This window comes from Cyrtonyx montezumae, unplaced genomic scaffold (assembly GCF_038088225.1).
Source record: "Cyrtonyx montezumae isolate F1298 unplaced genomic scaffold, pur_monq_1.0 scaffold_13, whole genome shotgun sequence".
Lineage (NCBI taxonomy): Eukaryota > Metazoa > Chordata > Aves > Galliformes > Odontophoridae > Cyrtonyx > Cyrtonyx montezumae.
In genome coordinates, this window is record NW_027071859.1 from 29,514,969 (window position 1) to 29,530,371 (window position 15,403).

A 15,403-nucleotide genomic window follows, 5' to 3' on the forward strand; every position below is an offset into this window, starting at 1 on the left:
TAATAAGGCTTTTTAAATTTTAATATATTTGGTATATGCTTATATGTCAATTTTTTTATAGGGAACAAATGGCCAAAGAAATGTCAGAAATGTTGTCTAGGTAGGTGAGAAGAAAATATTGAATGAATAAATCATTTAATGAAAAGAAATCACACATGAAATGTGTTTTTAAAAAAAAAAGAAATCTGTTTTTTAAGTGAACACAAATTGTTTTTTTAATTTTTAAGAACACAGATTGTTTCAGATAAGTTTCCTTTATCAGCACCTTTTTTGATTAACACTCATTTTTCAGTAATTTTTTAATGCTAATTTACTTGATTATATAAATAACAAAATTTCAGTACCCTGGTATTTTGTATAACTTTGGTAAGATTTGTTCAGATTTCTTCACTTTTCACTGTTCTTAGGATAATAAAATACTAGAGTCTGCTTCTTGGAAAGAAGAATTTCTACAAATTTGAGTAAATTATGTTAATATAACTGTCTATTTAATTTGAAAACATTCCACCTATAATTTAATTCAAATAAAAACAGTTAAGGAAATTGTTTTGTTAAAAGCATATTGAAACTCCCTTAAGGCATGTAAACACAATGTTATTCTGAGATTTCTTGGGTAGTAATAGAAGGTTTTATGTACAATGCAGGAGTAAGGGAAAATGTAGGTTTACATCTAAATACAATTGTACTGCAACAGTCTCATAGTTTTGAGTGTTAGGATGGTTAAAATGACCTCCGTGTCAGAGGGTAATCAGGTGTTTGATGGACTGTGAAGGCAAAAAAAGTCTTCTGACACTACTTGTCAGAGTTTTAAATCAGAAGTACAAATATTTGGAGTTGTAAAACAAACCAGGCTGCTGTGTATATATTGACTAGACATGAAGATTGACTAGACATGATTAATGATAGTCATAATGTTAATAACTGTGAATGCAACTGTTTCTTACAGTGTTATTTTATGAACAGCAGTAAACAGTGCTGAATTTAATTGTTAGACTGCAAATTTAGAGGGACAGATTGTAGTGCATGTATGGACACAGTTGTGGTGATGATGGACAAACCTTAACATGCAAAATAATCACAAAACTTTGACCAAATCAGAGGCTTTACTTAAAAATGCAATATTTTCTGCTTGTTTGACTTTTTTTTTTTTACTGCTCAAATAATCAAAACTTTTGACTTGAGACTGTAAGTTGAAATCTACAAATACTGTTTATGATACATAATGTTTGAGTGGTGAAGAGTGACTGTCAAGCATGATACTCCTCTTACTGCCAGGCTGTTACATGTAGAGTCACGTAGAAAACAACAGTGATCTGCAGAGTGCAGAGTAGTACTGTAATGGGAAAGCTAAGCCACTCAATTGGATTAGCATTCTTAAAGATTGCTGCTTTAACCAGAGATCTTACAGCCTAGTCCTGCTGCTCTAAATTATGTTGCAAACTCTTAGAGTGGTGGGTTGTGTTGCTAAATAAGGAAAATCCTCTGGATTTGTCAAATCCTTTGTTCAACAAGGTTAGACGCCAGGTAGTTGAAATTGCATTTAGTAGCAATCCTCTAATGTTTTAGCAACTAATGGTAACAAAACATTAAAATACATATTTTGAAAGGAATTGTCTATTCAGTGATTTATATTAATCATGAATACTGCTAAGAATGAGGAGGAGTTACTGCCCCTTAGCTCTGTACTGATAAAAAGACAAGGCAGTTTTTCAAACTTCTCATGTAAACTGGGAGTTGTGCGTTGGCTCAGATTAATAGTGTGAGGAGGCGTAATTAAACTGATGCAGCAATGAACACTAAGGTTCTGTAGTTTTAATTACATTTCAAGAGATGGTTCAGTTGCTATTAAGAAGAACATTTAGCTAAACAGATGTTTTATTCTATAAAACTTAACTGCAATTTATTTTTTTATTTCCACTTTCAGAGAAATAGGCAGAGAAAAATGTCATAGAAAATATAAAAATATCCTCTTAACTAAAAAGGAAAAATACCACATAAATATATAGCATTTAGTGTAGTTTCTCATGAGAGACCTTTAGATTTTACAGAGAAATAAGCTTGAAATAATGTTCGTTGGTTTGTAAATGCTATAATAATAAAATAGCACCATAAAGATACTGCCTCACAAACAGAATTTTTCTAAAGAGTTGTGGCTTCTGCTGTTTCTTGTGAATGTATAATGTGAAATGTTGCATCAGGGCTTTTGCTGCTCCATTAAAGATTGAATAATGTCTTCTGAACCAGTCTTAGAGACTGAAAAGTCAATTGCCTCATATTATTATTTGTGGGCATTAGTAGATGTTGGTAAAATTACGTTAAACAAGGATTTCAACAGCAGACACAAATGTTCTTATCTTCACTGAATGGTGTAGTGTTTTCAACTTGGTTTGTGCTGTAATAATCCATGGGACTGTTCCTAAAGTGTCCTTCCACCCCTTCTCTATTTCATTTTTAAGGTAAAATTAAATGAGTTATTTCAGGTTTGTTTTTATAAATATGCATGTAACATCCGTTTGTTAAACGGATAATTCATTCATACCACTGAGAAGTTGGAAATTTTAGTAATAGTTTCTCACATGCTGTTAACTTTCTTGTGCAGTACTTCATGACAGGTACCTTTTGCCTTTGAAAAACAGTTTCTGCTGGGGCCTTTTAACACTGGTCAGTGTTTCTTCCAAGAAGAATTTTTATTCCTCAGCATCTTCATAAATAATGTTTATTTGGTTTTTTTCCCTCTCCAGCCTAGCTATTGCTGTTCTCAGATAGATGAAATAAAATAAGTATAGAAAATAATTTCACAATTCATTTCTGAATCAGTCCTGCTGCCATAACACTGTACTACAGTGTTGCACATAGGATCTTTTCCTACTGTTGTAGTAATTCCTATTCTATAATTACATGTCCTGTAAAAAACACATTTATATTTAAGTATGTTTGGTTTTTTTTTTTTGTTGGTTTTTTAATGGTTATAGAGGTCCTGCAGTTCAAGCTACAAAAGCTGCTGCTGGTACTAAGAAGCATGATCTGAGTAAATGGAAATATGCAGAGCTTCGTGATACGATCAACACATCTTGTGGTAGGTTTTTTCTTCTTAATTGAGAGGAAAAAGAAGTTAGGATGTGACACCTTTCATACAGCTGCAGTCTATGATAAAGATAAAAACTTGGTCCAGAAGTTATGCAGATTTGAATTAACATCATGTTAATTTAATTTTTTTTTTCCCTAAGGAAATATAGCTTGCTGCTCTCTATGCTGTGAAAACAGAATTTGCCTTATGTTTTTACTGATTATATATTTAGTATATTAAGCTGTTTTAGACATGTCATAATTTCTTATAATTTATTTTATGTAATTCAAAAAAGGGAATATTTAAATTGCTTTATCTAGAATTGACAGGTTCTAAGAACTCTTATTATTCCTTGCTGTTAGCAAATAGCAAGAATATGTAAAGCACAGTTTAATATACTTTTTGTCTTGAATGTTCAGATTATTCTTTATTTTTGAAAAGGTGCAACAATTCGTAAAGTTCATAATCGTAACATTAATTACCTTTTCTCCAATGTTATGAAGATAGAAACAGATATGTGCTATTGCTTTATTAAATTTTAAAGTTTTTCTTATTTCTGAGTGGAAGAGTTGGTTGGAATTAATCCCTGTATGTAGAAATAAGAAGGAAATCCGTTCTCTGTGTTGGTATTTACCCCCCAAAGTTAGGTCCAAATTTTGTGTCTCTATATTTACACATGCAGAACTGCAGTAATGTGTTTCAACTGAATAGTAGGTTCAGTACTGCGTGGTGCTAATGTATATTCATCTTTAATGAAAGCAGTCCAGACCCTATTAGGTGACTAATGAAGAACTCTAGTAATTGTTCAGTCTTTTTAGTATCATGAAATTCAATAAAGTTAAAATATCTTTAATAAATTAGACAAAGTATTCAGATGTCAAAGAGGAAGAGACACCTACATCTAATCTAAGAAAGTATTATTTTTTTTCAATTTCATAACTAAAGCTCAAGAGTGACATTTAATTTGCCTCTCTAATACTTGATTTGTGATTATGTCAACAAGCAAATTTAGTAAATTGGAAATTACAACTGTAGCATTTCACTGCCACAAATCTTACAATAAAAAAAACCTACTCTGGGCACTGTCATACTTCTAAAGACAAAAGGATATGTAGCACAGCAAGAGATTTTCTAAGACAAAGTTAGGGCCCTGTTACTGTAAAGAAAAATTTGTACATGTTTAATACTGTATTATATCATTAATTAAAAGCTGTGCTGTATTTTAAAAAACAATCCTTAGTTGTGGAAATAGTGTGCTTTTGGCTACATTTATAGAGTTAAAGCTCACAAAATATCAGTTTCCTGCTATCGTAACATAGTAATGCTATAACTTGATCTCAAGTTTTATATACCAATTAATACAGAAAAGCATTTCATCAGTCATTCCTCAATTTTTTTTTCTCAGTCCTCTCTTCTTTTCTTGCTTTTGATACAGATATTGAACTACTGGCAGCTTGCAGAGAAGAGTTTCACAGAAGGCTAAAGGTATATCATGCTTGGAAATCCAAGAACAAGAAACGCAATGCAGAAACAGAACAGCGTGCTCCCAAATCAGTCACAGACTATGGTGAGAAGAGATAATATTGTGTTTATAATAATTTTTTGTGAACGTATTGCAGAGAAAATGTTTTTAGGATAATGTGTTTTGTTATGTTGAAGGAGATGTTTTTCCCAAGAGTGTTTTCATGTTGAACTAGGGTAAATATTTTGAGAAGTTTGAAACTGGCAAATACTTCACAGATTATAGTATACTTTCTGAAGATGAAAATGCATACATATTCAATAATTATCTCGTACCAGCTCACATTTGTAAAAAAACAATTCTTGATTTGGTAGTGCATTTACTGGCATTTTAATTAACATTCATTGCTGTGCTGTTTAAGACTAAGGTAGATTTTCCATTTATGAAGATCCAGTTGGCATTTTGAGACTTCTGAGATTTCGTTTTGAAGATTGTTCGTACTAATTCTGACCTTTGTGGATTAAAATACTGCTTTCAATGAGAAGAGTACTGTGAGGTATAATTCTGAACTGTCTCTAAGGGTAGATAGTCTAGTGTGTCATAAGTAGTCCAGTTGTCTCTGTGGCACTAGAAACAAACAACAACAACAAATAAACAAGATAGAAAAAAAAATGTTCTCCTGTGTAATATGGTCCAGACAAAAAATAACAATTTAGTGGTTTCTCATGTTTTTACCATTTCTTGAGATACGGGTAGGTACTTAGGGAAGTTTTTAGAAGGAGCTAAGTATTTCCTCATCTAAGTTGCTCAAAACCTTACATATTTCAAATTACATTTTCCTTTCACCAATTCTACAAATACTGCATTTTTTGATTTTGGGATGACAAATATTGCATAGTTTCTGCTTTTTTATTAGGCTGTCATTCTGCTGTTTGCACTGATAAGTGCTTTTTTATCAAAGCAATGTGCTAATGGAAGTCAGTGACTGATTTTTAAATTCAATGAGAATGTGTTGGAGTCAGCATGGGTGAAACTGCCAAACCTGAAAATTAGGTGTCCTGTTTGTGGAGTGATGTAAATTTGGTAGTGGTGATTGGATTTTGTTTTTCCAATTATCATCTGTTATAATAGGAGCCTAAGAAAAGAGCAGAGACATGACAGACTGGTAGAATAATACAACCAGGTCTGTCTTCTCATCCTTTGATTTTGGCTGCAATGGGAGTAGAAGAGGAAAGGGCAGATGAGATGTTTTGCCCAAAGTCCCATTAGCCTGGGTACAGGTCTTGGGACACAGGGAATGTAGATCCCAGGTGCATTGCTTATTCACAGTGTCAGTCATTACACAAAAATATTACCTTTCTTTTGATTCATTTCCGGAGTTAGGTATTACTTGAGCATTATCTGGGAATCTGGGCTTTTCAGAGAACTTTGGCTCCCTGAATAGAGGAGGGGAGATCTGGACTCCTGGAAAAGACCATAACAAAGACCGGACTCTTGTAGTAACACTGCTTTAAGTGCTTATGAAAACTAATGGATCATGAAAAGGCATTTCAGGCACTTCCACAGTAGCAAGTTGTTTTGAACTTGAGCTCACAGTTTATATATATATATATTTTAAATTAAATGGTTAGTAAATATTCATCTATTCTGTTGTTAATGGGAAATTTTAAAGAGCAGAAAATCTTTGGACTTCTGCAAATAAAGTTTGGGATATATATGTTCTCACAGCTTTAGTAAAAATGAGAAATTTACAGCATTATTTTTAGTGTTTTCATGGCAATTTTTTATTTTTTCTTGAAATAGAGCTTCATATTTCTGAATGTAGAACGTTGAATTCTTAAGAAAGTCACAGAAACATTAGAGATCCTTGAAAATGTCAGAAATAATTATTTCTATTGCAAATAATACATAGATGTTAAATGCTCCTGTAGTATAATTATAATTATCCAAATATGTAGAAGGAAGGAACTCTGACCTATTATACATGTAAGAGCTAAAAATCTTGTAACTGTCTGCAGATGCATAGTTCGAATGAACTTGTTCCTGTTTTCCATCTTTTTACTAATGTCATCTGATATTACAGTTATCCTTTGATTTAAATCACTTGTACAACGCAGGGTCTAACGACACAGGATGGTTTGTTTAGTATTATTAGAATAAGCAGTTCTAATTTTGATAGAGGTTTGGGAATTAATCTTTTTCTTTCATAACAGAAATACGAAAAATTAGAAGTTCTGTATTAATTATGAGAGCATTTGTTGCGATCTGTACTGATACATTCATAAAGCATTGCAAAGTATTCGATTTCAAAATTAAATCCTGATGAAGCAATTGGGAATCAGGGGCTTGAAAATAGATGATCTTTGAGATCCTTTTCAACCCAGGCCAAGCTATGATTCTGTGAAACTTGTACAAAGGAGCCATTTTATTTATGTCAGGAAGCAGAAAATAAGTAGAAATAGCTCAATGTGTACTTTTTAAATTAGAATTTCTATTTTTCTGGTGTCGTCAGTGAAAAATATGGTAACGAAATTGTAACTTAAAGGTCAGCATTACTGCATTTTGTTCAACATGTAATGTTTGTTTACAGATTTTGCACCATTTTTGAACAACTCAAGTAAGTGGGGAGGTGGTTATTTAAGCTAACTTTGAAGATTAGGAACACTCAAGAGCTCTATACTAACATTATTTAATCCAGTGTTTTGCTACACATCTATGTGGAATTTAATTGTTCAGATAAAATGCTATTTTACTATTTGCAGTTTTATTCAACTGCTAGTTATTGTATGTTATTTTAATAACTTAATAATGGACTTTGCTGTTCATTTCCTGAGATCCTTTCCCATTTCAACTGTTATAAGAAGGGAGAGTGAAATCTTTTGATGTATATTACTTGAGGAGATATTTGTTGTTCCAAAATAAGTAATGTTTATAAAAATAGCATTTTTTACTGTCTTCACATGTTGTGTTTTTCTTTTTTTTTGTAGCAAAACTCTGGAATCAAATTAATATAACAGCTGTATTCCTAGCACACTAACTATCAGGTGGTGGTTTTGTTTGAGTGAAGAACTACTTTCCATAGTGCTGAAAGTTAGTCTTTACTGACTGCTTAGCATTTCCAGCCTCTAGATTTCCTCTTGAATTTAAGTATGCAAAAGGTTAAAAATAAATCTTAGCAACTACTGTTACATTATGAAAAGTGTCTGAGAATACTAAAGCACTGATCTTTAGTATGATGTTCAAATGATATTGCTAGATGTTCAGACAGTTTGCAGAACACAAAAGTAATTTCCTGTACTGTAGCCTGTATCCCCATATAAAGTACATCCTCTTTCAGATTTGGTGTATAAAAGTAGTGTTCTTTTATTAAAATACTTTAACTTTATTTTAATACTTTTATTTTATTTATTTATTTTATGTAGACATGGGCAAAGGAATTGGGGGTATAATTTGTATAATACATTTCTGTTGAAATTCCACTTTTCATATTTAGAAATACTCACATTCAAGCAAAAATATTATAGCTAAATTCAAGGTACTCTTACAGTCTACTAGTTCTGTTTATAAATTGCATTCTTAGAAGTAATGGTCAATTTCACATATTCAATTCTAACTCTGAAATCAGTTTTGCTTCTTCGTATACAGTGGACAAAAAAAAAAAGGAATTCACTTTTAATTATTCCGTTTATGCTAAAGCACTCAGCTGTTAACAGATGGTATAGATTTGCATTCAGAATTTCTTAAAGAGGGTATTTATTGTAAACTATTAAAACAAGACCAATAAAATTTTGCAGTAGGCAGTTATTGAAGGGAAGGATCTTGTTTATAAGAGCATCTACTATTTAAAACTACTATATTCTGTACTAACAATAAGGAAGTTGATTTGTTGATGCGTTAACATAAGAGTATTTACTTTTGTTCAAAATAAATTTTTTCTCTAGAATCTGATATCCAAGTAAGTGTGTGGGACTCCAAACACACACACGACAAACGTTTGTCAAAGATATTTCTTCGAGAAGTTCAGTCAGTTTAATGGTCAGATATAACCACTTCCTTTCAAAAAGAAAGCATCCAGAGAGTAGTTCTAATGCTATAGTTTAGTATGCAGCAGTCTAAGCAGTTGTTTTTGAGGACTGCTTAGTTGTAAGTGGTTATTTATGGACTTTCCATTAACAAATCAGTGATTTTTAACAGTGTAACACACGTTTGTTTGTAAAAAGAAAAGTCTTTCACTGGTGCTTTGTATTTTTGTAACTGAAAATGCTGTTTTGCGCAGTGACCTTATTTTACTAAGAAATAGACTGATCTGGAACAGCTACTGATTAATGTTTCTGGTTGGTAAGAAATTTTACATAGAAATTTCTCCTTTAAATACTAATTTAAAACAGAATGTGATATTTTATTTGCTTTTGACTAAACTTACCTGAGGCCGCTGACCAATTGATTTACATGCAGGTGTAATAGTTAAAACAAACCTTTCTATAGCAGTACTGTAGTTAGAATAATTGGAAGAACACACGTTATATGACATGGTAAGGCTTTAGCTTTGATGAAACTTGTATTCCGAGAGACTATCCCGTGTTTGTTGTTGTTGTTGTTGTTGTCTTTGCTAATTAATTTAGCAAATCTTAATATTTGTTTGTTTTTCTTTTTTCTTTTTGGCTTTTCTGTTGTAATAGCTCAGCAGAACCCAACAGCTCAGCTACCAATGAGGCAGCAGGAGATTGAAATAAATAGACAACAGCGTTACTTCCGCATTCCCTTCATTCGTCCCATGGACCAATACAAAGATCCCCAGAACAAGAAGAAGGGTTGGTGGTATGCACATTTTGATGGGCCGTGGATTGCTCGACAAATGGAACTTCATCCTGACAAAGCACCCATTCTCCTGGTAGCAGGTTGGTATCAAAAGCAAAATTCTATTGGAAAGGTTCAGAATTGACAAGTTATTTTAGAAAAAAAGGTCAGATGATGAAAGTTTTCTTAGCTGCATCCTCATTTTGACATCAGCATTTCATGTCATGGGCAGAATTTGAAGATTTATGACTTCTGTAGATGGTGGTCTAATGTTATTTGGGTTGTGTTAGTAGCAAGCTGGTGCTTTTACAATGCTTATGTTGCCTGCTACAAAAGAGTGGGATTTTAATCCTAAATATTTGAAATAAAAACTAGATGTGACAATGGATAATTAGTTACAGAATTGTTGGAAGGGACCTTAAAGACCATCCAGTTCTCAGGGCCACATCCAGCCTGGCCTTGAACTCCATGAGGAATGGGGCATCCATGGCTTCTCTGGGCAGCCTATTCCAGTGCCTCATTGCCCTCATAGTGAAGATTTTCTTTCTTATATCTAACCTCAAGCTACCCTCTTGCAGTATAAAGCCATTACCTCTTGTCCTATCACTATACTCCCTGACAAAGAGACTCTCTCCACCTTTCCTGTAGGCTTCTTTAGATAACGGAAGGCTGCTTTCAGGTTTTCCCAGAGCCTTCTCCTGGTTGAACAACCCAAAGTCTCATCCTGTCTTCATAGAAGTGCTTCAGCCCTCTGGTCATCCTTACAGCCCTTCTCTGGACCTGCTCTAGAAGGTCCGTGTCCTTCTTATAATGGGATCTCAGTGCTGGATGCAGTACTCGAGGTGGAGTCTTGTAAGATCAGGGAAGCAAGGGAAAGGGAAGAATCACCTTTAAGCTTCCTTTTTTTCATGCAGCCAGTGATACTGTTGGCTTTGTTGTACTCTCTTCTGGTGGATAATGAAAGAGGCAAAAAACACGGTTTTGCAGTTCGGTGTTTTGAGTTCTTGTCTTTGACTTAAGAACTGATGAGAGAGCCATAAGTCCATTTGTTCATTTTCACAAAGTGATGCTTTACTAGCAACCAAACTTTCTTGGTTTTCTACTACTTATTCTATTTTCTACTACATAAAATTTGATGAGCTTTTCAGTTTCAAAGCTCTTATCTTAAAGAAGTAGTGCTGTCATGAATACCATGTTCAATAGATCACCAATGAAAAGAAAGATTAAAATACAGTCAGTCAACTGCACTCATTTCATCGGATTCCATATGGGCAGTACCACCTGGTACTTTTAGTTTGTTAGCATGGGAGGCTGGCAGATTAAGGGTACAGGCAATTTGCTCAAGTCTCAAGTTCTTAGTCACTTCGCTATGGTTACAAAAGCACAACGAAACAAAACAGTAACAACAGTTGACTGCAAAACTGTATGTATGTACAGAACAAATTCCTCCTATAGTGGATTTCAGGAGAGTGTATTGAGATGCTGTTCTCTCTTGGCATCTTGCTTTTTTTTCTTTTTGCTTGACTTTTAACCATTGTTTTGTCAGTTTTGGCATCTGAAAGTAGTTTATTTTGATATTGTTTTCTGTCCTGTGAGTAGAAGTCTCTCTGAAGACTGGAAGCTACGAAGTCTATTAACAAACTGGAACTTGACTGAGGAAATCTAATTAATGAAGATATTAATTTTGCTAATGTGATCTTTGAAATACGTAGACATTTTTCAATGAAAGATTTTTCTTTTTCCCTCCTCGTTTTCAGGTAAGGATGACATGGATATGTGTGAGCTTAATCTTGAAGAGACTGGCCTAACTCGAAAGCGAGGTGCTGAAATTTTACCGAGACAGTTTGAAGAAATTTGGGAGCGCTGTGGAGGTATCCAGTATCTTCAAAATGCAATTGAAAGCAGACAAGCTCGTCCTACATATGCTACAGCAATGCTGCAGAACCTGTTGAAATAAATGGTTGTTTTGCACAGTAGCATTCAAGATGAGAACCTTTGCCCATGATACAAAGGGAAGAGCTCCTCTGTGCAACAGAGGACATACGTGTTCTATAATCATATTAGAGATGTTTAATATAAAGTGAACAGATTTTATTAATCATGTGGTTTGTTAATTTGTACTCTATTATGTTTAATTTGTGTAGTTGGCTTTACTAGGTATGAGGACCCTGAAGAATTTTCAGTCAGTGTAGGTTGTAGCATTATGTTTATAGACTGCATTTTTCTTTGCAGTTTCTGTTACAACACTTAACACTTCTAAATGATCTCTTGGTAGTTGGGTACGTAGTACAAAGAATGGCATTGCAACCACCTTTTTATAAAATTCCCTCTTCAAAATACTAAATAGTGGGCTTTAAGTGGTGGCCTAGTGAAGAGTATATGCTGTATCTCATAACTGGAATTGTGGGGCCTTAGCTTTGACTTCCGTTCTGGAGAAGTTGGAGTGTACTTTTGTATAATCTGAGATATTTTTTGTCCTGATTTGACAAGTGGTTAGTGTCTGTATTTACTAACTTTTTCTGAAAGTGATGGGAAATCCTTCTATACTTGAGACTCATAGCTTCCTACCTAATGCATTCTCTGTTTTGGTTAAAGAGAAACATTTTTCTGTACATTCTGAGATGAGGATTCATGTATGTCAATGTTGTGTAATACTGTACACAAAGAATGTACTGCTCATTATGACTTACACTGCTTCTTTGTTTCTTTTTTTTTTTTTTTGAAGTACAGATCTCCTTTATCTTTTTTTTTTTTTGAGTGAATTTCCATTAGGAAAATATGTCCATTCTTGGACAACTAATCCATGTAGTATAATTTAAATATGCATGCAAAGTTGTCCAAGACTTCTACCTGGAGCCAGATAAGGATAGCATAAGGGAAATCTGGTCAGCTTCCGGATGGTAATGTAACTTACCTGAACACTGAGACCTGTTTATTTTAATTGGAATGAGATGCACAAAGTCTGTACCTTTGTTTAGATAGTGTAAAATTAGGCCAGTACCATAATGCATCGTCTGCGAGCTGATGAGTTAGCTACAGTTTTTAGTATTCTATAGTATTGTAGTCATTCGGATACTGATCTTTATCTTGATCTCCTTTGTACATGTCCTAGCTTCTAATAGTTCCTTAATGAAGCAGTGAGAGACTTTGTGGATAGGGATTACTAATTTCATTAAGTTTTAAGATGGATCCTGTTTACTTATGTGATTGTTTCACCATGCTGGCCATTATTTCAACAAAATAAACTTTATGTTCATTTCTCTGTTAAGAATTGGAAATATACATAACTTGATGTCCAGTTATTTATTAAACCTGATTCAAAAGTGAAGTCTTTCTCTACAAATTGACAGCCTCTCACGCTACAAAAATAATTTCAGTTTACTATGTTTGAAACCTTTTGGAAAATCTTTATTTTCTTGGGTTTACACCTATATAGATATGTCATTAATAACGTCCATGAGGTACAGTTTTATAGCACAGATAGAGAATGCTCATGATGCGTATGTCCTTGCTGACCATAAACTGTGCTTGCATGCCTATGTCTAATTATTATTACAAATGCACTCCTTACTGTAATATATGTGAAGATATTTGAGTAATACATATTAACTCTGCAGAAATTGGCCACATCAGGGAACTTCAACTTAAATTAGATACCCCTTCTGCTTTTTGATTACGTGATTGTAATCTGGCAAATGTGTTATTGTTTTGCCCCAAATACCCTCTTTGCTGAAGCAGTAATTTTTGGCTGGAAAATGAAAGGAGAATTGCATCATACTGCTGACTGGCAAGTTGTATGCAGACCTATCCAGTACTGCATGACTTAAAAGGTACTTCTTATGAAGTTAAGTGCGTTATTGAATTGCAGTGAAGGTTTCAGAACTTTCAGACTCCAAAAATTTAAGACTGCAAAAACTTTGATCATGTATTTGACACAAGGAAAACAAAATCACTGAATTGATCAGGCCAAGAAGCTCTATCTTACATTTATTTATATCTGGATTTAAATTCTTGACTTACCATGTTCAGGCTCAGCTTATACATAAAACTGATCTTAATGAAACTGAACAATAAGCAAAGAACCTCAGTACTTTAATGTGTGTGTGTGTATGTATATACACATATATATACTTAAATGCTTAAGTATGTATGTGTGTATGTATATATATATATATCTGTAAACATAACTATGGGGAACTCTAAATAAAATGGTTAACTTAATTTTTCCAGTCTGTTCCTTGCATTATGCCAGTATTTCCTCGATTCAGGCTGTTCCTTGACAGCAAGTTATCTACAGACTGAAATTGGAAGGAAACTTCTGAATTGAGTGTATGGGAATTTGTTAGCTATATGATAAACAAATGTTAGGTGTGAGGGAAATAAAATCGACTTTAAAATAGTGGAAGAGGGACTGGTGGCTGGATGTTTTCACTTTACACGTTCCCTGTCTCTGCATTGGTCAGCAGTATGCTTGAGAAGATACATTCCATAAGTCAGGGTATTCTAGTTTGCACAGTAGCATGCCTTTGTTTGTTCTGTATCAAAACAATGCGGCGTTAGTTTTTGTCAATCAAAACATCTTTTGTGCAATAAAATTTTTTTGTTCTAATTTTTTTTTTCAAATGGGAAATATTCATCTACTGCAGGTTTTCTCTGTTCTCTCATCTGCTGTGTCAGATAGTGATACTGTTGGATGCTTTGGAACCAGTCTCTGGTCTTAGGGATTGTGCTGATATCTAATGCCCTTCTGGTCTACAGCTCTAGGGGAAAACAAAAAGAAGAGACAACTTGGTTTTGAAGAAACAAGTTCTGTGTGTCTGATTTTTATAAACATTTCCTCCTGTTAGTGCAGTTGCCCCTTATTGTTGAGATCTTCATGAAACACTCCAGAAAATAAAGAGAGGAGGAGAATCTCCATGCTGGGCTACATTCCTGACTAGGGGACCAGTCTAGAGAGTGCTACTCAAGTATTGTAAGATCACTACATACTTGCTTATTACCCACTGTTGAGGTTGTTTTTTTTGTTGTTGTTGTTGAAGCCCTTGTTTGTTGGTTTTTTTTTTTGTTGTTGTTGGTTTTTTTCCCCAAAAAATATTTTTAAAGTATTTAAATGACCTCCTAATACTGTACTGAAAATTTAAAAAATAAAAATAAAATGCATTCCATGTTGAAACCTCAATTGCATCTCGTTTAATGTTTTAAAACATGTAAGTATAGTAAGTAAGGGTAAGTTAAGGGGTGAGACAGATGCAAAGACTTCTGTGCTAAATCCTGCCAGATGTTTATGGTGTTAAAATCCACATTAGCTAAGATATTTCTCTACTCTTTAAGTTGGGTGTTCTCCTAATACAGCATTCTGATTAAGAAATTCTTACGTTGTTGCCTCTGTATGTATCTCATTTCTGAGGACTTGTTGAAATGTACTTTTACTTGTATTGCAAATTGTTTTTTAAACCTTTGCTGCTTTACCATGAGAGCTTTATTGTTTCCAATGCACATATTGTTTGCTATGCTGTTTACCATTTGCATCTGCTTCGTTTTACATCATCACAGTGACTAGTGAAACTATTTAGGATATGCTGAGTTTATATGCTGTGAGTGTTAAAGAAAGAAGTGAAGGTTATCAAACTTGCCTCTTTCAAGGGCCAAATCAGAGTATTATTTTTTCTACTCAGTACAGCTGAAGTGATTTGGGCTTTGATCATTTTTAGGCATAAGTTTGTGTCAGTATCTTTAAGCTATGGTTGGAACTGTGGTTTAACATCTCATTTAAGACAATGTGATGTACTTTAGTGTGAGATTAAATACCAATTCGATCCCAGTGAAATTTTCAGGGAGATGGTTTTATTATAATTTATTGAAATACAAAAGGCTTACATCCAGCAAATATATTTGGTAATTAATAGTTAAGAATGATAAATACAGTCATGAATAATCATCATTAAAGTACACGACTTAGAATTACTTATTTTTTGAAGCTAATAATAATGGATATGGGGGGAAATATGCTAAACACATACAAAAATACATTTGTAATGAAAAAGAAAAAAAGGAAAGAATGCCTTTAGCATTCTTAA

General features: G+C 33.6%; 1 protein-coding gene across 4 annotated transcripts in view; it reads left to right on the forward strand.

Annotated features, from left to right (window-relative positions):
* The window catches only part of MYO6 (myosin VI), a 71,327-nt gene extending 57,782 nt beyond the window's left edge, over positions 1 to 13,545 (forward strand). The window contains exons 29-34 of one of the 4 annotated variants that reach the window (XM_065730916.1): positions 62 to 100; positions 2,973 to 3,076; positions 4,503 to 4,634; positions 7,120 to 7,146; positions 9,209 to 9,427; positions 11,084 to 13,545. In XM_065730916.1, coding sequence (XP_065586988.1) covers positions 62 to 100; positions 2,973 to 3,076; positions 4,503 to 4,634; positions 7,120 to 7,146; positions 9,209 to 9,427; positions 11,084 to 11,283 — 721 coding nt within the window. In that variant the 3' untranslated portion in view covers positions 11,284 to 13,545. The remainder of the gene's footprint in view (positions 1 to 61; positions 101 to 2,972; positions 3,077 to 4,502; positions 4,635 to 7,119; positions 7,147 to 9,208; positions 9,428 to 11,083) is intronic. The other 3 variants (XM_065730913.1, XM_065730914.1, XM_065730915.1) reach the window with 3 other exon arrangements.
* The last annotated feature ends 1,858 nt before the right edge of the window (positions 13,546 to 15,403 follow it).